Source organism: Aphis gossypii, chromosome 3 (genome assembly GCF_020184175.1).
Source record: "Aphis gossypii isolate Hap1 chromosome 3, ASM2018417v2, whole genome shotgun sequence".
In the NCBI taxonomy this organism is placed as follows: domain Eukaryota; kingdom Metazoa; phylum Arthropoda; class Insecta; order Hemiptera; family Aphididae; genus Aphis; species Aphis gossypii.
The window spans coordinates 20,511,918-20,532,876 of record NC_065532.1 but is presented as its reverse complement, the minus strand read 5'-3'; the positions used below and the strand labels follow the sequence as shown (position 1 = coordinate 20,532,876).

At 26.2% G+C, this 20,959-nt stretch overlaps 4 protein-coding genes across 10 annotated transcripts; 2 read left to right on the top strand and 2 right to left on the bottom strand.

The window, feature by feature from the left end:
- The first annotated feature begins 38 nt into the window (after nt 1–38).
- Nucleotides 39–1,656, top strand: LOC114119875 (peptidyl-prolyl cis-trans isomerase E). Its single transcript, XM_027981599.2, has 2 exons — nt 39–685; nt 780–1,656. The coding sequence occupies exons 1-2, from the start codon at nt 419–421 to the stop codon at nt 1,545–1,547; spliced, it is 1,035 nt and encodes a 344-aa protein (XP_027837400.2). The 5' UTR covers nt 39–418; the 3' UTR covers nt 1,548–1,656.
- A 1,682-nt stretch (nt 1,657–3,338) lies between these two features.
- Nucleotides 3,339–5,960, bottom strand: LOC114119873 (eukaryotic translation initiation factor 4E-like). 4 transcript variants are annotated; one of them, XM_050203968.1, is made up of 5 exons: nt 5,403–5,960; nt 5,137–5,335; nt 4,510–4,672; nt 4,305–4,438; nt 3,339–3,804 (listed from the first exon to the last, which is right to left on the bottom strand). In XM_050203968.1, exons 2-5 carry the CDS (start codon nt 5,295–5,297, stop codon nt 3,675–3,677), a joined length of 588 nt encoding a protein of 195 aa, XP_050059925.1. In that variant the 5' UTR covers nt 5,298–5,335; nt 5,403–5,960; the 3' UTR covers nt 3,339–3,674. The 4 variants fall into 4 exon arrangements, with proteins under 4 accessions (XP_050059925.1, XP_050059924.1, XP_027837397.1 ...); XM_050203967.1 differs by having other exon boundaries at nt 5,137–5,317; nt 5,458–5,960; XM_027981596.2 differs by having other exon boundaries at nt 5,458–5,959.
- Nucleotides 5,961–7,424: 1,464 nt separating this feature from the next.
- Nucleotides 7,425–11,393, bottom strand: LOC114119872 (eukaryotic translation initiation factor 4E-like). The gene is made up of 5 exons (XM_027981595.2): nt 11,241–11,393; nt 10,167–10,369; nt 9,384–9,561; nt 9,181–9,323; nt 7,425–7,608 (listed from the first exon to the last, which is right to left on the bottom strand). Exons 1-5 carry the CDS (start codon nt 11,247–11,249, stop codon nt 7,500–7,502), a joined length of 642 nt encoding a protein of 213 aa, XP_027837396.1. The 5' UTR covers nt 11,250–11,393; the 3' UTR covers nt 7,425–7,499.
- A 150-nt stretch (nt 11,394–11,543) lies between these two features.
- On the top strand, nt 11,544–20,896 carry LOC114119871 (uncharacterized). 4 transcript variants are annotated; one of them, XM_027981591.2, is made up of 13 exons: nt 11,547–11,856; nt 11,952–14,970; nt 15,033–15,117; nt 15,199–15,410; nt 15,487–15,612; nt 15,703–15,955; nt 16,021–16,155; nt 16,356–16,525; nt 16,608–16,755; nt 16,824–16,950; nt 17,065–17,129; nt 17,317–17,423; nt 18,528–20,896. In XM_027981591.2, the coding sequence occupies exons 2-13, from the start codon at nt 11,976–11,978 to the stop codon at nt 18,638–18,640; spliced, it is 4,536 nt and encodes a 1,511-aa protein (XP_027837392.1). In that variant the 5' UTR covers nt 11,547–11,856; nt 11,952–11,975; the 3' UTR covers nt 18,641–20,896. The 4 variants fall into 4 exon arrangements, with proteins under 4 accessions (XP_027837394.1, XP_027837395.1, XP_027837393.1 ...); XM_027981592.2 differs by lacking the exon at nt 17,317–17,423 and having other exon boundaries at nt 11,546–11,856; XM_027981593.2 differs by lacking the exons at nt 16,356–16,525; nt 16,608–16,755; nt 16,824–16,950; nt 17,065–17,129; nt 17,317–17,423 and having other exon boundaries at nt 11,544–11,856; nt 18,528–18,672.
- Nucleotides 20,897–20,959: the final 63 nt, after the last annotated feature.

Sequence of the window (20,959 nt, the reverse complement as noted above, 5' to 3'; positions counted from 1 at the left end):
TTAGTATCTTAAATCGTAATATGACCTAACAAGAATCAAAATATCCAAATTCTAAATATGAAAATGAAAGTTAGAACCTCAACTAACTGAAATACTGAATGATCTTCAGTCTTTAAAGTCCTCTAGATAAATATGTGTCTCAAGAAAATGTAAAATTTAATTTCTTGATATTATAGAATGATTTTCATAATATGCATTGTCCTATCAAACAATTTTTAATCGTTAAACTCTTACGTTTGCTTAAAATGCAATAAATATTTGATTTAAAATTTAAAAAGACAAAATAAATATGGAAATAGCCATCGGTAAAGTTTATTGAGTTTTTTTCAACAACCAAATTTTGATTTGTTTTTTAATTTATTTTAAAAATAAACATATAATAACCTAACCTAATAATTTGTATTTTGTTTATTTCTTGATGAATGATAAAGATACTGATTACCGGCAAAGTATCTTACTAGTTACTATCTTCAATCTTGAAAGTTTCGATTGTTGTCGGTTAAGTCGTAGGTACACAATTTTTAAACGTTTAATAATTTTTATAAATACTGACAATATGAACGACGCTGATACTTATAAATCGTATTTGAAGCGTACGGTTTATGTAGGTGGATTAGCTGAAGAAGTTGATGATAAAGTATTGAGATCTGCATTCATTCCCTTTGGTGATATAGTCGATGTTCAGGTAATATTCTCATTGATGTGTGTTTATAAATCAGTCTTTGTTTCCATTAGTACACGTAAATTAAATCAATTCTAAAATGTATTATGAATTTTAGATGCCATTAGACTATGAATCAGAGAAACATCGAGGCTTTGCATTTGTTGAATTTGAACAACCTGAAGATGCGTTGGATTCTATTGACAACATGAATGAAGCAGAGATATTTGGCCGCACCATTCGAGTTAATTTAGCAAAACCTCAAAAGATCAACAGAGGCTCAACCAGACCTGTATGGTCGGAAGATGATTGGCTTGTACAGTATGCTGGTAAGACTTTAGAACCCAAAGATGATAAAAAGATTGAAGAGGATAAAAGCAAAGACGAAGCAAAAAATCCACAAGTTTATCTTGATATTAAAATTGGTAAAAAAGACGCTGGTCGAATTATCATCATGCTACGAGCTGATATTGTGCCACGTACAGCAGAAAATTTCCGTTGTTTATGTACCCATGAAAAGGGTTTTGGGTATCAAAACACTACATTTCATAGAATTATTCCAAATTTTATGTGTCAAGGCGGTGACATTACTAATAACAATGGTACTGGTGGACTGTCAATTTATGGAAAAAAGTTTGACGATGAAAATTTTGAACTAAAACACACTGGCCCGGGAGTTTTATCTATGGCTAATTCTGGGCCAAATACAAATAGTTCACAATTTTTTATTTGTACAGCTCGAACGGAATGGTTAGATAATAAACATGTTGTGTTTGGCCATGTGTTAAGTGGAATTGATGTTATGAAGAAAATAGAGAAATGTGGAACAAAGGCCGGTCTGCCAACTGAAAAAGTAATAATTGGTTCTTGTGGACAGTTAGCTTAATAAATTTTATATTTGAATTACTTTATTTTTATATTTTATTGATTAATGTATTTTATATTTCAACATGTACTAATTAGGTTTATAAATTAAATGTATAATATTATGAAAATGTTTTTTTCTTAAGAATACCTAATGTCATATTGAGTAGAGCAATTCTAATTTATCAAAAAAAAAAAGTAGTTGTGTTATTTGTAATTATTTTTTTTATATTGTATATACATGATTGTTTTCTAACACAATCTTAACAGAAATAAAGATCAGTAAGATTGCAATCTGCAAATAAATATTTATGACTTAGACCAGTGGTTCTTAACTGGTGTTATGTGGAACACAGGTATTCGTGAACTCAGTATGTGTTCTGACAAAATTTTAAAATAAAACACAAAGATATAAGACGTGTATACAACACTAGTCATCATTGTAATATACTGTATAGAAACATTATACGTTTCGATGTTTTATTTTATGGCAGTGTTCCACGAAAACATAAAATGTTAAGTGTTCCGTCATTTGAAAAAAGGTTAATAACCATTGATTTAGACAGATGCACAAATTTAGCCTGCATTTTGGGTAGTAAAATTGTTTAGCTAAGTGACCCATGGGGGTTTGCCTTTTACACTATTAACGATGAAATAATATATTTTCAAGAAAAATTATAAATTATAACATTAAAAAAAATTAAGGGGAGATTTGACTTTATACAAAGAATCTCTTATTACTTTATTTATAGCCAACATCTGTATCTTTCTTAACAATATAAAATTAATTGACAAGTTTTTTTTCATTATAATATATCATATACCGTGTAGATACATAGATATATAAAAATTTCCATTAGGAACATTGTAATAATGGAATAAATATGAATTATGAATTTTATACAGAAAACAATAAACAAAATTCTATTCAGTATTTTAGTAGTAAATACTAAATATAAACTTGAGTTAAGATGACCAGATAGCCATCATTTGCATGCAATATAAATAGTTAATATAACAATTTAAAATACCTACCGGCTACCAGTAGCATACGTTTGTGTGTGTATGCAGTGTATTGTGCATATACTAATTAACATATAATTATTACTTATTATTCCCATTTTCATATCATAAAAATATTTTAATATTAGATTAACTTTAAAGATAATGACATAAAAATAAAAAAAAACTTAAAAGAATAAAACAGAATGCAGATGGTAGTTGGCAAAAACTTTAGAGAAGCTATTCCATTTGTAAGTCAATATTAATTAGTTTATTATAAATTATATTACTTATGACTTGTTGTTCAGTTTTCATTTTACTTAGGAAAAACCAAAATATTTTGAAAACATGCAGAAATTATTCCAAACTGTTTTACGTAATTAACTGAAGTAATTGCTGCTAGTGGAAAGAAGGGTACAGATTAAAGAGAATAAATTGAGCTGTTACATGAATTGTTATTGATTTTAGAAGCTTATAGTTTAGGAATAGCATTAAGATTAAAAAAAAAGAATTCTATGATTTTTCTATTTTTGACTACAATCTTACAGTATTAGATGACACAAATCCAAAAATTTGGAACAAGTTATTGTAGACCGTCCTGGTTGTATGATCACTAATCAATATTGCTTACACTTTTGATTTAGCATAGATTATCAACCAGTTTGCAACACACTACTACACAAATAAAATTCTTCCCAATGTGATTTATAATTTGGACAATTCTAATATAAATATCAATAGAGTAAAGTCATCCCACTCTAAACAGTTTTTAATGATGTTATGCGTGTATAAAACAGACAACACATGCAGGTGTGGCGTGCTCTTAAAATATTATAATAGCATAAATTTAATTTATGACAAGTTATTTAAATAAAAAAAGAAAACAAACATTGTAATTTGGTAAACAAAAAAAAAAAAATAATAATTTTCCAACAATAAATTGTGTGGTTCCATTGCGTAATTTTATCAGTGTTAGCATTTTAATATAGTTTATTGATCATTAGACTAATTAGCTTAATCAGTTTTAATGAAATACTTTTATCATTAATTATTCAAATTAAATTTTTTAACAGTAATTTATTAATATGGAATTGTTTTAACAGAATAAAAAAAAAACGCCTAATATATTAATTTAAATATAACATATTTATACATTTGTTTGCGTCATTTGGCCTAAATAAATTTTCTTGTGTGAATTGATTTTCTTCTTCCAAAATTCACTATGTTTTTCAAATTTAAACTTTTCTTTTGTGTTAAGGTAATGCTTGAGTTTTAAACTAAAAAAAAAAAATACTTTTGCTTTAAACTATATAGGGTAATTTTTTTATCAAACATACTAAATCTATCAATGTTTTAAATCTTTTTTATATTTTTTGTCAATAAAATTTTTTATTTTTTACTTTTTTTAATGAAAACTTTCATATTCTAAAGCAGATTATTATTTGGAATATTTCAATACATAAAAATTAAAATTTGGACAATTAGTATAGGAGTTGTGACATTTTTATTGTGAATGTAGCTGTACAGGGATACACCACAAAATGTTGGTCTTCTTTACTCACTTTAATTTTTAATACTTTTCTCAAACTTTTATCCCAAATTTCGACTTTTAGGAAATGAAATACTAAGGAAAATATTCTGCTTTAGAAAATGAAATTATAAATACATATATGTTGTCGTTTAAAAAAGTAAAAAACTTAAAAATTACAGCATTAAAAAATATATTTAAAATAAAAGAATCATCCAGTATACACATAAAAATAAAATACATCATTACCCAATGTCATTAACAATATTTGTATCACATGAAGAGATCCAAACAGATATTTTACTGTATTGACGCCTATTATACACAATTCCACAAATATTATCATTGTACGGATCATACATTCCTCCAATCATACTCAACAACTAAAATATATAAATATATATATTTGTATAATTTTTATATTAAGTAGAGGTACAATAAAAATAAATATTACAATATCCATCCAGTACTGATCTAATAGTCCATTATCCTTTATTAACCAACGTCCACCATTCTTGTTAGTTGGATCTTCCCACATGGGTTTTATATCTGATTTAAATACAGAATAATCACAACCAGTTGTTAACATACTTGGCATTTTAATATGATTAAATATGCTGTGAAATAAAACACAAAAATAAAACCTATATAAATATTAAATGTGTAGTTATTTCTTTAGTATAATGTATTTAGTATCTAAAGTAAAAAAGTAATAAGAACATATTTTTTATAGGAGAAACAACTAATTAAAAAAGCAATATTTTTTCTTTATAGTTTATAAAAATACATAACTAATTTGGGTTTAAAATAAATTCTGTTTCTATTGAATGTACAGCATTAATTTAAAATTTATTGAGTCAAATAAAAATTAACCAAATTAAATTAAAAAAAAATGAATGTATTTTATATTAACTTAAAAGAAAAATATTTTTCTTAAACACTATTTATTTTTATTTGCAACTTTGCAAGTTGGTAGTTATAACACTTATTTAGTGATCAATAAACAATACAAAGTACACCTTGTGACTTAAAAAACTTCTAATAATGTTTTATATTTATACATTTTGTTTTAAGTACTCGCCTCCAAAATTTTTCAACGCTGTCAAATTCACACAAACCGTGCAAATTATCGGTCCAATTGACGTCAGGGACCACAGTTCCGCTGAATTTCCAATACCAAAGTTTCCAAGAATCGTTCAACAAATGAACGTTACTTACTTCGTCTTTAACAATTAGAGCCATAACTTTTATGCTTTATAATTCTGTGAAGATACAGTCGTCTATAAAATGTGTCATAATATATATCGTCAGTTAGGAACAACAAGTCGCATTTTAATAATAACTTACACTCTCGAAGTATAATTTTAAGATTATAGAACTAAAATTAAAACGAAATACCTACCTCGAATTTATGAGCACTATAAAACCATCAACGTCGATGCTGTTAAAAACGGATTTTCTAATTATCACGCAATGCACTATGCAGGTATTAGAACAAGACGGATTTATTTGAATAAAAAATAATAACAATAGGTATATGATATTGTGTAATTACTGAAGTAGTGACGTACCACGTACAAGCTGCAGTTACTAAAGTTATTAATTAATATAAGAAAAAACGGTCGTCTAACGCCTTAAATAGCCGATTCAGTATAACAGTAGGTATTAAGTAAATTGACGTCGCGACTATACCATGTGACAGCACTGTTTATTGATTAAAATGAATCGTCGTTTACCTATCAAAGTATCGAACTATTCGAACTGTCGAGTGTCGACTATTCGACTTTGTACTTTCATAGTGACTGTACTGATTGTAGACAAACGTTCTACCTATAATTTATATAGTAACTAATGGCCAAGGCTAAGATTAATAAAAATATATTTTACTTAATGCTAAATTGCGAATATTTTATAAGATAGGTACTTGAATATTTCTTCATAATTCAGCTTCAGATCTTGTATAGTTGTACCCAATATATACTTGTTGTTAATTGAATTTTATTAAGCAAAGGTATCTAATCATTACTTACACAAGCGATAAATACAAAATTTTTAAAACAATATAAAAGTATTTACAATTTAAATCGACAAAGTATCAAACAATAATAAAAATAAACTAATCACAGATTACAGAAAACTTACAACTTATTACATTATAAATTATAATTGTTACTTTATTATTTATGTCTTTTTTTCTAGTAGGTACATTATATTATACCTAATTTGGGTGGAACATTAAAGAGACTGATTTAATATCACATGGCTTAATCAAAGAAGTCAATACTAAATAATAGTCTGAATTTTATACACTATAGAAATTTAGTTCAATAGTTACTCTCTTAATCAGACTTGTTTAATTCTTTCAAATATTAAGAAAATATATATATAAAAAAAAATAATTAATAGGAAGTTTAGAAGAACAAAAAGAATACCTACTTGTACTATAATTAAAAATCAATCTTTTTCATACAAAACAACTAATTAAATATATAGTTCAACTTACAAGGGTAAGTTCGTCCTATGGTTTTCAATGATTTTGGAATTATTAGTCTGCGATTTACTACAATTTGGTCATTTGATGTCATATTTTACTTTAAAATTAAGAAAAAACAAATATCTGCTCGTTCTAGTTTGGTATTACTACATTATTTTGGAAACTGTAAATTGTAATGATGTAATTATATTACTATATAAACAGTACAACTTATTTGAAATGTATGTAATTGTTTATACAAAATGTCATGTTAAACATTGAAGTATAAGGGCTATTAATATTAAACATATTATGTTAAAATAAATAAGAATGCTTCTTTAGGTGACCATTGGTAGATTAGACCTAGTAAGCTACACGATTATAATGAATAAGGTTCATTATTCATAACATTTTTTACAGGCAATGCATAATTTTATTGAAAATAATTTATGACCCTGACAAGAATAGAATCTCTCAAGTGTTTTGCTTTTCCATGAACAGTTTTTATATACAAAACACACATTAATTAGAGTTAACAGTATTTTTTTAGTTTACAAATTTTGGTACAGCTCTATAGTTAGAATCCATTAGTTCATAATGGGTTTAGAAAGAATTTGTACAAGAGAGGTTTAATATTTAGTAAAAGTCATTTATTTTAATAAGGTATGCTCAGATAATTCAATTTAGCAATCGAGTGTTAGTCTAAGATACTTTACTGTTGAGGATGATGGGATTTGGATAGAATAGATTTTATAGCTATTATGTAGAGTGATGGTGTGATAGGGTATTTCATGAGGACATTACATCAACCTCTAGCAGCTATATTTTTCTCATGACATAAAATGCATAAATGTATAGAAATAGTTCAGCAAAAATTAAATTTGCATCGCTAATAATAAGACTTGTTAATTTAAATATTTATTTTCACTTTAAATGCATTGTATTTTTAATTATATTAAGACTTCGTTAAATTATATCATAAATGCATGTTTTGTAAATGATCCTTGTTTACTTGCTGTATCTGCATGAGTTTCATAAACCATTTTTTCATTGACGCCCAAAACTTCTTTTATTTTCCTTCTAAAATTTAAATTAAACAACATTAATAACAATGTTTTAATATCAATGTTAATGTGTTAATATAAATAAACTCAAATTAAATAAAACATTTGTTGTTTATACAATTAAATTGGGCAATAGGCATGTAGTATGCAGAGTAAAGTTATACATTACCTACTAATTTATACTTCAAAGTGAATTAGATTATATTAAATTTTTTATGAGTTCTATAAAGTTAAGCTTTGATTATATATAATATCCTATGTGTATGTGTTATAACTAACTTCTTATATTGTTTACTTAGTAAACACTAAATTCTATATCATAATATACTATTAGTGCAGTACTTCATGCCTAAACTACAAAGGATCACTACTGTTCCAAATGCTAAGGGATAAACCGATAACTAGACTAAAATCCAGAAAACCACCTGGCTTAACAGCAAAGAACTTAATCAACACACAATTTTGTAGTAGTAAATTATGGAATGAAGAGTGGACAAAATCACATGTTACAAATAAAGACCTTATAACTAGACCCGACCAATATATAGAAGGCATGTCACTACCAAGAAACCAATGAACAATAAATCGGATCAGGACAGGTCAGGGAAGATGTGGATTTTTATTATTCAAATGGCGTTGCAAAGATAGTGTAGCGTGTGATTGTGGGGAAGTTGAACAGACCATGAAACACATCGTGGAATCGTGTCCCAGGAGGTTATTCAAACAAGGGATTGAAGGAATCCACAAAGTTACCAAAGAGGCAATAGAATGGTTAATAGAACTTAACTTAGACTTATAATTAATTATTATTGATAACAACATTATTATATGTTGATTTATTTTATTTTAGTTGTGTTTATAATTTATATAATAAATTTAACAGCTATATGCGTACTACCAGAACCTTATGTTCTGTTTTTATTTTATGTTGTTTTATTTTATTTCATTACTTCATTATCCTATATTTGTTACAGTTAGAAAATGAATAGTGTATTATGTGTTTGATATCCATGCCATACAAAATAAATAAATAAACTATGTAATGGTACTTTTAATAGTTATTCTTATTATAAGCAATTTTATCTTTTTAATTTAATATAATGTAATCCCGAAACAGGATTATTTTCAAATTAAAATATTTAAGGGTATATTAAACAAAAAATAAAATAATAAATTTAATTTATAGTCAAAGATTAATGTTAAGTTATTAAATATATGGATTATGGATAGTCATTATCATATTTACTAATAAAACAACTAATGGTCCAATTTCGTAATAAAATATAACACTAAAGTTACAATAAATAAAATGAAAACTTATGTTTTATAATAGCCATACTATAGAATAGATTAAATCTATAATTTACATAATAATTACAAGATATTATGAGTATTAAATAAAATATTACTTTTAATTAGTTCATAGCTACAATTATATTTATATATTTTTTATTAGTTAATAAATACCACCCTGGTCAAATACATTTTGTGACCAAATTTTAGAATATGGGATATCAATCCATAAGTTGTGATACACTAAATTAATAGCCACTAGCTACTTTAATGCTAAATTATTTTTATTACATACCCAATAGCCATAATATTATTCCCATTATCTTTTGATGCATTGTTTGTCCATACTGCTATTTTAGTTCCTTTGCTTCGTACATTGACTATAGCTCCATTAATTTCAGAACTTTGGTCATATATTTCACCGATTATACTTAATATCTAAAAAAGATAATATTAATAAATTAAAATAAAACAAAATTTTTTTTTCTAATTTCTTACTATATTTTTCCAGCATTCATCAACCAGTTGGCTATTTTTTGCTGGTGGTAACTGCAATAACCAACGTCCTCCAGCACTATTTTTTCCATCTTCCCACATAGGTTTGATTCCATTTTTAAAATAATTGTAATCACATTGGTAAGAAAGTTGACTCGGACGTTTAATGTGATTAAACAAGCTAAAATGTTTAACACATGATTTTTTAAACTTAGTTAAAGATTTAAAATAAAATGATATTTTTTATTTTTTATTACTAGAAGAATTTTTATTTTTAACAAAAGAAAAGAGTTAGTAAGAATAATACAGAATACATTATAACTCAATACTTCTATAAGTAACACTAATACCCACATTTAGTTTAAAGTATATTATTAGTCAGGCATATCAAAAGAAAAGTATCAATTGTGACAAAAATATTGAATAGATAATAAGTATACCACATAAAAAACTCATAGAAAAAAAAAATACATATTTAAAATAAATATAAAATAATTATCATAGGGAAAATACATATATATATTATACACAAAATGTATATAAAAATATCTCTCCTTTAACATAATAATGATACAAAATAAAAATTGTATTTATATTTTTCTCTTTATTAATTTTAAAATTTTTGTATTTATTTGTCAGAGTATAAGTCAAGATTTTGATTTATTTTTAAGCTTTATACTTATATACTAGACATCTAGGGCATCAATAATGATAGTTATATTTTGAAACGACCAATGGGACGAATATTAAAGGGTTTGGCCTGGTTCCAGAATAAAGAGAACTTACCACCAAAAATCTTCAACAGTATCAAAACTAGCAACTTCATGTATATTTTCTTCCCAAACTTTACTTTTATTTTCAAAGAACCAAAGTGTCCATTTATTCTCTAATGGATGTTTAACAACTAATTCTGCAACAGCCGGTTCAGCTTCAACTGGTTGCTCATTTTCAACTTTTGGTAATTCATCAGATTGATGAGCTGGTTCTCCCTATATTAATAAAACATATTTAATAATCAACATTTTGTACGAATAATAATTTAATAATTCAATTTTAGCTGGCAGTGGGCACTTCTATTGATTTACTCATTTCAAATAAATCTCACAATTTTTACAAGATATAATTACTTAAAATTTGTGATTGCAATTACTTATTTTTCTATTTCTATTGATTGTTATCTATCAAAAAAAAATATATCTTAAATTAACAATATTAATCTTTTAAGTGAATTAAATTTATAATTAATAATTTTAATTCTACATATTAAACATTTAAATTAAAATCACTGGCAACTTTCAACATATTATATAATCTATAGAGTAAGAGAAAATGTATCTCTTCTGCACATCCTCATACAACAGTTTACCACGGTGCAAAGATATAAAGTGAAAATGCATATAAACAGAGGGTTCTCTCATTTGACATATGAATATAATTTTAGTATATATATATAGCCCTACAACACACAAAAAAAAACAAAGAAAAAATGTTTGAGAGGGAATTTGTCCACAATTTATATTTAATAGTTATACCTGTGGTTTTGGTCAATTATACTATGTAATAAAAAATAATACCTAATTTTTAAATTGTTTTAACTTCATTAAATAGTCTTAATTCTACTTCTACTTTTAAAATTAATATAAATGGTGAAACATATATTTAGCTTTAAAAGTGGTATCATCAGGCGCGTACACAAAAAAATATTTTGGGGGGGGTTTTGGTTTTAAATTTTTATTCTTATATAATCTAACCTAAGGTTATAAATAATACCCCTAAAACCCCTAAAACCCCCCCTTGTGTACGCGCCTGGGTATCATAGTTAAAATTAAGTAAACAGTTACTAAAAACGTAATTTCTCACCTCAACCATATTAATATGTGTATTCTTCACTTGTTATTTGCAAAATTAAAAATCAAAAATAGTGTGGATTTTCAAAAAAGTACGTAAGAAACATCAACAATTAATCAAGTAAATGTATTCAGGAAATAAAAATAAGTCGAATTTTATGTAGAAAAAAAGCGATTAATATATGATTAGGAATAAGACCACGGTATAGAAGATAAAAAAAGTAAGACCATGTTAACAGTTTAGCCACATCTACATTATTTTTAATATTTAAGATATGATAAATGGAGCCACTGGAAAAATATAAACATAATTTCTCCAGTCTTGAAATATGGAGTCGAGTACTCAAGTGTAGGGGCTATGGAGCTTGGAACGGAGTACGGACTACTGGACTAGTCTATGATTTATTTACCGTTTACCAGTAACTGAATTTTTGGAGTTATTCGTCTGACCTATGTAAAGTGATACATTTAAGTATAGTATTTGGTGTTTTTATTCAGCTTACGTATTAATGTATTCATGTGTTATTACCGAAATTTCTTAATGCTGTTTTTTGTTGGATTCAATTTGTAATAAATAAAACTTAAGATAAACAGATAAATTGATGTTCCAACTTGAATCGTACTTGTAGGTAAGTAGTACTTATTTTTGCTTTTAACTTTATATAATTAGAATTATATTTTTTGTTTTTACTGAACTTGATAATTTATTGATTTAATTTTATAGTATTATAATACACGACTAACCAATATGGAAGAAGAAAAGATTGCTACTGATGTTTCTGAAAAGCGTAAAATTGAGGATGATAATGTTAATCCTAAACCTAATCCTAAACGAATCAAACTCGTTAGACCTGTATTTTCACCCGTTGCCAAACCTCAAATCTCCACAACATCAGAAGTCGATAAATCTGAAATTCAACCTATAGATATATCTAAATCTAATATACAATCAACAGAAATATCTAAAACTACTGCACAACCAATAGATACACCTAAGACTGCTGTACAACCAATAGAAATACCTAAAACTATTGAACAACAAACAGAAATACTTAAAACTAATGTAAAACCAACAGAAATACTCGAGTTAAATAATTGTGATTCAAAAGTTCCACCTGAGGTTGAAGTTTTACAATGTACTGAAAAATCAGCTGATCAACTAGAATTAATAAAAACATCAATTGTCACTCAAGAAGCTATTAAAAAACCTGCAGAAATTCACAGTCCTGAGGAACAAATTGATAGCAGTTCTGATGCTTTGTATTTAAAAAATATGTTTAGTGAAGAAACAAAAAAGGAATTAGAACATTTAAAAAAAAATATTTTCAAGATTGATGATGACGGATCATCCTCTGAAAATGATAGTCAACCAAAGCGGCCTCGATTAAAGCGACCAACTTTTGTTACTTCAACTGTTGAAGTTAAAGTTGAACCTACTGACTCAAAAACACTTGATAAAATAAATGAAACATCTAGATTAGATTCAGTAAAATCCGAGGTAAAATCTGATTGTGAAGAGGATGTTATTACAAATGTGGAAAAACCTAGTGAAAAATTATTAACTTCTGAGGAAGTATCAAAAAATATTAATGAAGATATGAGGTTAAAAGAGTTTGGGCAAGTCGACATTTATGTTGAAGACATACTACAGAAACAATCTAATGAAATTGCAAATATTAATAAAGCTGAAGAAGATAAATCTTCTGCATTCAATTCTGTTTTTAAATTAGTTGAAAACAAAACTGATATACCAAAAAGTAATGAAGTTGATAATGTTCATGATGCTGATAAAACCGAGGATAAAACAAAACCTATCCAAACAGAAACTATTATACAAGAATGTACTGATGTAAAAGAAATGGAAAATGTTTTAGTTGAGGAAAAATCTATTGATAAAAAAGTTAATTTAATAGTTGAAGAACAAAAATGTATTAAAACAGAAAAGTTAACTGAAGACTTTAATAAAGATACTTTTGAAAAAACTTTGGACACTAATGTTATGAAAGAAAGTGCCAATGACAATTATAGGGTGGTTTTAGAAAGTTATGAAGATAAACAATGTATAGCACAAGATAAAAACCCCAGTCTAATAATTGAGAAACTTGAAGATGAAAAGTCTACAGTTGAAACTAGTCCTAAATGTACTGACAAGTATTATAAAAGTAATGATGAAATCAATATTGAATGTGATATTCATGACAAAGATAATATATCTGATTCACATTTAGATAATTCTCAGAAAGTTGAAGATATTGCTTGTTTAGAAAATGAAAAACTTAAGTCTCAAAAAAACATTCTTGTTGAAGACGAAAACAAGCTTACTACTACTATGTCTACAAATGAAGTACTAGGTAATGATTTAAAACAGAATATTGAAGAAAAAGACTCTCAAATGTTTAAATCTGATATTTTAAAAGCAGCTCTTATGTCTAAAAAATCTCCTGAATCTCTTATAAATCCATTAGAAGTTAATGATCAACTTTCTGGAAATGTATCGGTGTTAGAAACTAAACAAAATGAAAATTTACCAAAACTTGGCCAAGATTCTATTGTCAATAAAATAGAAGCAGAAATAAAACTTGCTATTAATGATCAACCCACTAAAATAAAAAAACCACAAAATAAGATTCTTAGTAATGTAACAGAGATGTCTCAAGAAGCATGTAACTCTATTTGTCTTGATGAAAACACAACAGTTGGTAAACTTGATGAACCTCCAAAATGGGGATCAGCTAAAATGAATGAAGTAGAAAAATTCTTAAATGATTCGAATGTAACCATTACTCCTATTTGTAAGTCTCAAGAATCACCCAAACTTGGAAAAATAACATTGAAATTACCCAAAGTTGGAAATCCAGAAATTAAATCTGAAACAACAGTTCGTCCAGATGTTAAATCTGAATTGATAAAAAAAATCACAAATAAGCATATTGCTATGGGGGATAGTCCTTTAAAAAATGCTCTTTCTCAACCTTCTAAATCTTTTAATGAATTCGCTACTATACGACCTGCACCTAAACTCAGTGCTGAACAAATTGCTCTTTTAGAACAACAAATTTTAAACACACCCAAAAAGAGAGGTAGACCACCAAAAGCTTTGGCTCAACAAAAACAATTATTGTTAGAATATCAACAACAACAACAGTCAAAGGTTCAAGAAGGTAGTACTGAAAATGAACCTGTTTTTCATGTTCCATTATTTGATATGGAAGACATGAGTGGAGGAGCAGGGATGTTTGATTCATTTGAAGCATCAACACCAAAGCGAGGAAAGGGTATCAGAGGAAAAGGTAGTCGAGGGCGAAGAGGACGAGGAGGTCGCGGTGGTCGTGGACGCGACGGATCTGATAGTGATACGACTTCAAATAGTCGGCGTATAGATGACGAAGGAGAAATTTTTCATGAAGAAATGAATCAAGAAGAAGAAACCAAACAAGTAGCAATGATAGAAGCTGAACGACTTCGAAAAGAAGAAGAACGTGAAAGAAAATTAGAAGCAAGGAAAAAAAAAATAAAACTTCGTAATGATATCTTAAAAGAAAAAAAATTGAAAAAGAAACAAAGAGCAGAAGAAAGAAGACTGCAGTGGCATGAGAAAAAAAGGCTTATGCAAGAAGAAAAGGCTCGAGCCGCTGAGATGAAGAAATCTCTTCCACCACCTCTAAACTTTGATGATGAAACACGTATGAGTGCTGATTGTAATAATAGTCTATCTCAAACAACTGCTAGGAATTTTCTGATGGGTATGTAAACATTTTAAAATGTATTAAAACGTAAAGGATATTTCAAATATATATATTTTTAGGTGATGAAGATTTATCTATCAGTGGTACCACAAATGATAGTATTAGAATGAAGAAAGGAAGAATGGAAGTGATTGATCTTGAAAGGTAAATTTAATAATGTTTTATAGACATTTTTTTTTTTTTTAAATTAGTATTGTATTTAATGTTAGTATTTATTTATAATAGTAATAAAACATTAACTGTTGATCAAATTGCTGAATACCAATGGCCATTGGATGGTGGAGAATTGTATATGATTCAAGAACAAATATCTAATTTCTTGGGTGTTAAATCATTCAAAAGAAAATATCCAGGATTGAAGCGTCGTAATGTTGAAGCTGAAGAACGAACATTCTTGTGTGACAGTGGATTGGTCGCTGAATCATTATGTGATCTTGGTATATTTTATAAAATAAAGTGACCTTGTTAATATTTATGTATAAATGTATTTATATATTTTGATGTGTTTAATAGGTTTAACAGTTTTGTATAGTTCAGAAGTATTAGATGTCATGTATACAGATTTTCCAGAAAAATATGAAGAACTGAGAGAATATATGAGACTTAAACATGCCAAAGAATTATCTAATCGACAAAGAGGTATAACATAAATATTTCTGTATTTCATCATTAAGCGTTAAAAAAAAATTGTTTTTTAAATTTTAATATGTATTTATTTTTATATTTAAGCATTAATGACAATTAGTTCAAACAATGATGGGTCAAAGTTAGATTTACGTGATAGAGCTATGGAAGCTGTAGCCAATTGGAATGCTAATTTAAATAAGTCTCGTCTAGAGTCTCGAAAGTGTTCAATGGACATGCAAACATTTATTGTACATTATCCAAAAAACAAGTGTAAGAAAATGGCTATTCCTAAACCTAAAATTGGCAGTTATCCATTGGCTCTACTACCTGGACAATTCTGTGATTACTACGCAACGTAAGAGTTAAAGTAACTAAGCTGAAATTTGTTTTGAACTTCTCAAGTTACTTTGTAAATTTTAGATATTCTAGTGAAGATTTACGTTATTTACCAATGAACACTGTTATGTATGGTCCTTTGAAATCTGTAGATAAAGACTTTCCTGTTTCATTAAGCAGTCAATCTGAATCTGAAGATAGCTCTTCCGACGACTCTAGGTAAACTTAAACATTTGACTTGTTTGTCTATATTAACATAACTAAAAGTTTTTAATTGCATGATGAATATGTAAATAAGCAAGGTTAAAGTATACTATGGTGTAGGACTAATTTCATTGGCAAACATTTAATTTAAAAAGGGTATTTTACAAACTAACCAATTTTGCCATGAAGTGTTCATGTTTAAAATTAATTAATAGTGATAGTGATGATTCAATTGATGTTGACAACAAATCTGACAAAAATCGTTTGGAGTATGGTCCGAGTGATAAAAAAGGAGCTGAATGCAAATTATGTTTGGGCACTGCAGATAAGAACAAAATAGGATCGGTTGAACCATTGATTCATTGTTCTAAATGTTTAACAATTTGTAAGAGCAATTTATTAAATCAAAATATATTCATTATAAATTATGTTTTGAAAAAATATATTTCTTATATTATCGATATTAGATCATCCAACATGTTTGGATATGACATTGGAGATGATTCCCTACATTAAACGTTACAATTGGCAATGCAATGAGTGTAAATCTTGTGCTCAATGTAAAGAAGTGGCTGATGAAGATAAAATGTTATTCTGTGATCTTTGTGACAGAGGGTAAGTTAAAGTATTATTGACTTTAATGATTTAATTTATTATTACTGTAAATTTTATTTTTTGTCTAGATATCATATTTATTGTGTAGGACTTCGTAGAGTACCTGAAGGTCGTTGGCATTGTCAAGAATGTGCTATGTGTAGTTCATGTGGGGTTTCTGATCCAGGACCAGGTGATTCTAAATGGTTTTATGAGGTAATAGTTAAAAATTAACTATATTTTGTCAAACATTATGTTTAATATTTTAATTGGAAATAATGTACTGAGATTTTTTAAAATGTTTTTTCTATGATATTACATTTATTTCAGTTTAAGAAAACTGAAAAAACTGGGTCAAAAGTCTATTGTCGTACATTGTGTGCTCCGTGTTCCAGGTATATTACATTTTTAAAGTTATTTTTGAACTTTGAAATATTTTGTTTATATTATTTATTACATGTGTATACATTTTATCAGCTATTTTGTGAAAATAATACATTTAAATCATTAACACATTTTATATTTTAATACAAATAAAATACATTTTAACAAATTGGGGCATTCTGGTTTGTTTCTGGTCAGGTCATGGAAAAAAGGCCATTTCTGCCCTAATTGCATGCGTTGCTATCCTATCAAAAATGTCGAGCGCATGACACAGTGTAACAGTTGTGATAAATACTTACATTCAGGTATATAACAAAAGCTTATTGTTTTAATTGTCGTGATTACATTTTATCAAAAAAACTAATGTATAATAGTCATAACACATTGTTGACCTGTGTGAAATTCAAAACTTATTAGATAATATAATATATAAAAAAAAACATATTAATGGTATGATTTATGTTCTTTATTGTGAATAAGAGTATTGGTCTGTATATATTTATTTAAATTAATAAACAATTTTTGATAGTGATGTGAAAAATATAGTGTTTTCTATTTACAAGTTGTATGTACATTACCTACAACAAATAATTACTAATTTTCATTTGTTCTCTGGTAAACAGTTTTTATTAATTTTGTGTTCAATTATTCATAATTTCCTATAAATTATCATTATACGCATAATTATTTACCTTAAAATAATTTTTTGTGATGAAAACTTCCAAATTACAATTTAAATCTATATTGTCTACAATTTTAAAAAATAGCATAGACTAACATAGTATTCATGTTCATAACTTCAAATAATTCGTTACAATTTAGAATTTTCTAGCATTTTTTTTAATATTATTTTAAAGCTAGTAATATTTTTTTTTTCTAAATAATTCCTTATTTGATTAAATACTATTTATAGCAGTATACAAAATTTAAAAAAAAATACTGAAATTTCATGATTTTATTATTAGAAGCTCCTTAGTTATATTTAAACTTATAACTATTCTAAAATCATAGATATATTTCTTAGTAAAGATTAAGATAATGTAAATCATAAATTTATAAATAAAATTAAAGTCATTAAAATGATGGTAAAATACACATTTTATTCCTCCAATCCTTTATTCAAAATATTTTAATAATTAAATTATATTACTTTTTATGTCTTGCTATAATGCGCGAAAGAATAAATTTGTTTTTGGTTAAATCAATATAATGTGGTTTTGCATCGTGGTCGACAATTGTGTGATATTTTAAATAATGTCTATGACATTATGACAATGTTTTATAGGATGGGTCACCTTGTTTTTTTATTGTCTATACTGTTAAACCTGAAAAACATGGTGATCAATTCTATATTTTCATCATTTTTATTTTTTTAATTTGTTTATGATTTTTTTTTTTTTTTTTTTTAGAATGCGTCAGTGAAAGCACATCAATTAATCAAGTGGTTACATGTACAATATGTGAGGAAAAAGCAGTTTCTAGATTATTAACTACAGTGCCTAGATCTTTGATTAAAGTCTGAATTAAAATTCTATGTATAACATATTCTTAACTTGATAAAAAATTTGTTAAAATATTTTTCAGCAATTTTAATGAGTTAATTTAAATCCAATTTTTTTTTGCTCATTATCATGTAATTAAATACTAATTGGTTTTATTTTAATATTTTTTTATAAATTATATACATAATATTTAAAAAGCAGTTGTAAATATTTAAAAAAAATCAAACAATCGCATAATTGTTGATTGAATCTAATTAAATTTAGCAATAAAATGATAATTATTGAATCCACGAGAAAACAAATTAATTGAAATAAGTTTTACTAAATTTATGAATTTGTGGACATTGATTAATTAATCACGATTAAAGCTAATTTTATGTCAGTTGCTGCCATAATACATGAATAATATTCATGTGGATGTATATATATATAAATATATGTATTATGATGATGAGTAATTAGTCAATATTACAATTTGTATTTGATAAGTAATTTATATTAAAGTATTATTCAATTAACTCTTGCACATAATATGTATAAAAAATATTTAATTAAAACTAGTTTAAAATTATTGCATTTATCTACCTTAGATAAATGGAATAGTTAGCATTATTTATTTTAAAATTCTAACAAACTGAAAAAAATTAATAATCATGCTGTGCATGTTTTTTTTGGAAATCTACACTACAACTCTTGTACTTTTTATTGTGTATAAAATTAATTTAAATTGCTTATAACTTTGGGTGATTACTAATGATATAACTTTATTTAATAGTTTATTTTAAGTTTTGTAATTTATATTTGTGTTGTATACATTGTTGAGTAATTTATTTTATTTTACTGATTAAATAATATAATTAAAAGTATATAATTTATTGTTTTATTTATTTATTTTTTTTTTTAGCAAAAATGTTGATTTATGCAAAGATGTCAAAAACTGACACTTGGTTAGATTAATAGTGTTTTTTTTTCCTATAATAAATTATATTTTCTGTGAAAATATAACTGTAATACAAATATTGTTTGTGTTTACACAATAATATATATTATTATGTCATATACTTATTTTAGTAATTTACTGTAATTATGTTTAATTTTTGAAGTAAAAGTTGATAGATTTGAAATACAATGTATAAAAGTTTTTTTTTAATACAAGTTTATCATTTACTTCAATTATAATTTTTAATTCATTATTCAGTGTATGATTTTTGTTTTAAAATGTTTAGGTGTACATAATAAAATATTCCTAACTTTTATTTAATTAAAGTATGGTTGGTACAGATACCACACAGTGGTGTATTATGAAATTCGCCTTGAAGCTGAGAGTATGTGTTAATTCTAGAGAGGAGGGATGGGATGTACCCCTCACTGTTCATATTTCATAGTTCATAGTAACTTATTATTTATTGCATGTCATAATAACTTATAAACATGATAATATTAAATACTTATTACTTTTTAGATACCAACAGCAAATATATGTCACATAAAATTTTTACTTTCTGTTTTGAGACACTTATTTATGACTTTATTTTGTGTCATGATACTTGTGATATGCCATTAAGGCCATCCTATTTATTTTATTCAAATAGTAGAATCACAGATTAAATAAAACTGTTTTATTTAATCTGTAGTAGGACTGAGTTTTCAATAACTCAATAAAAATAGTAATATTAATAGTATTCTGTTGGTTTTTTAAAAAAAAAAACTTCTTTAATTTTGAAAAATATTTTTAGGTATTTTTTCTTTGATATTATCAAAGTAAAACAATAGCAGGATAAAGTATTTAATATTTATAATCAATAGTATTGCTTTGCTGTACATTAGGTGCCATGTGGATCACTATTAAATATAAGAGAGTTAAATTAGAATCCAATGATAGGTATCATTATTCATTGTATACAAAAAACAATACTGAACAGAGGTCATTTGTCAGCCTAGGATATATATTTTAAATCGAGTGATGAAAAAGGTGGTTTATGTTTTAATGACATAAAATACACCAAAATTTAAGTTCTTTCATAATTATTGTAAATCAAACTTATGGCAAATCTTGTATTAAATTTCCAATTCCTAGCTACTTATACTAAATTTTTGTTACAATCTTATAAAAAAAAATCGATTTTTTTTTAAAATCTTACTTTTAAGTTTTAACCTCTATAATGCACCAAGGATATTTGCTTTATCATGGGAAATCACCTCAGAAGTTTGAAATTGAAGCATTATTTCGTCAAGTTATGCTGTACACACACACACACACACACACACACACAAACCTAAAATCAATAGATTCATAACTTTGCTTAGAATTTAAAACATTGAATCAATCAATGCAACAA

Coding starts and splice junctions, on each gene's coding strand:
- LOC114119875 (XM_027981599.2), top strand. CDS start 419: ATGAATGATAAAGATACTGATTACCGGCAAAGTATCTTACTAGTTACT. Junction 686..779: donor GTGATATAGTCGATGTTCAG/GTAATATTCTCA, acceptor TATGAATTTTAG/ATGCCATTAGACTATGAATC.
- LOC114119873 (XM_027981597.2), bottom strand. CDS start 5,297: ATGGCTCTAATTGTTAAAGACGAAGTAAGTAACGTTCATTTGTTGAAC. Junction 4,673..5,136: donor AGCGTTGAAAAATTTTGGAG/GCGAGTACTTAA, acceptor TTTATTTCACAG/CATATTTAATCATATTAAAA. Junction 4,439..4,509: donor ATCAGTACTGGATGGATATT/GTAATATTTATT, acceptor TATATATTTTAG/TTGTTGAGTATGATTGGAGG.
- LOC114119872 (XM_027981595.2), bottom strand. Junction 9,562..10,166: donor ACTGTTGAAGATTTTTGGTG/GTAAGTTCTCTT, acceptor TAAACATTTTAG/CTTGTTTAATCACATTAAAC. Junction 9,324..9,383: donor ATGAATGCTGGAAAAATATA/GTAAGAAATTAG, acceptor TATCTTTTTTAG/ATATTAAGTATAATCGGTGA.
- LOC114119871 (XM_027981591.2), top strand. CDS start 11,976: ATGGAAGAAGAAAAGATTGCTACTGATGTTTCTGAAAAGCGTAAAATT. Junction 14,971..15,032: donor TGCTAGGAATTTTCTGATGG/GTATGTAAACAT, acceptor ATATATTTTTAG/GTGATGAAGATTTATCTATC. Junction 15,411..15,486: donor TGAATCATTATGTGATCTTG/GTATATTTTATA, acceptor TGTGTTTAATAG/GTTTAACAGTTTTGTATAGT.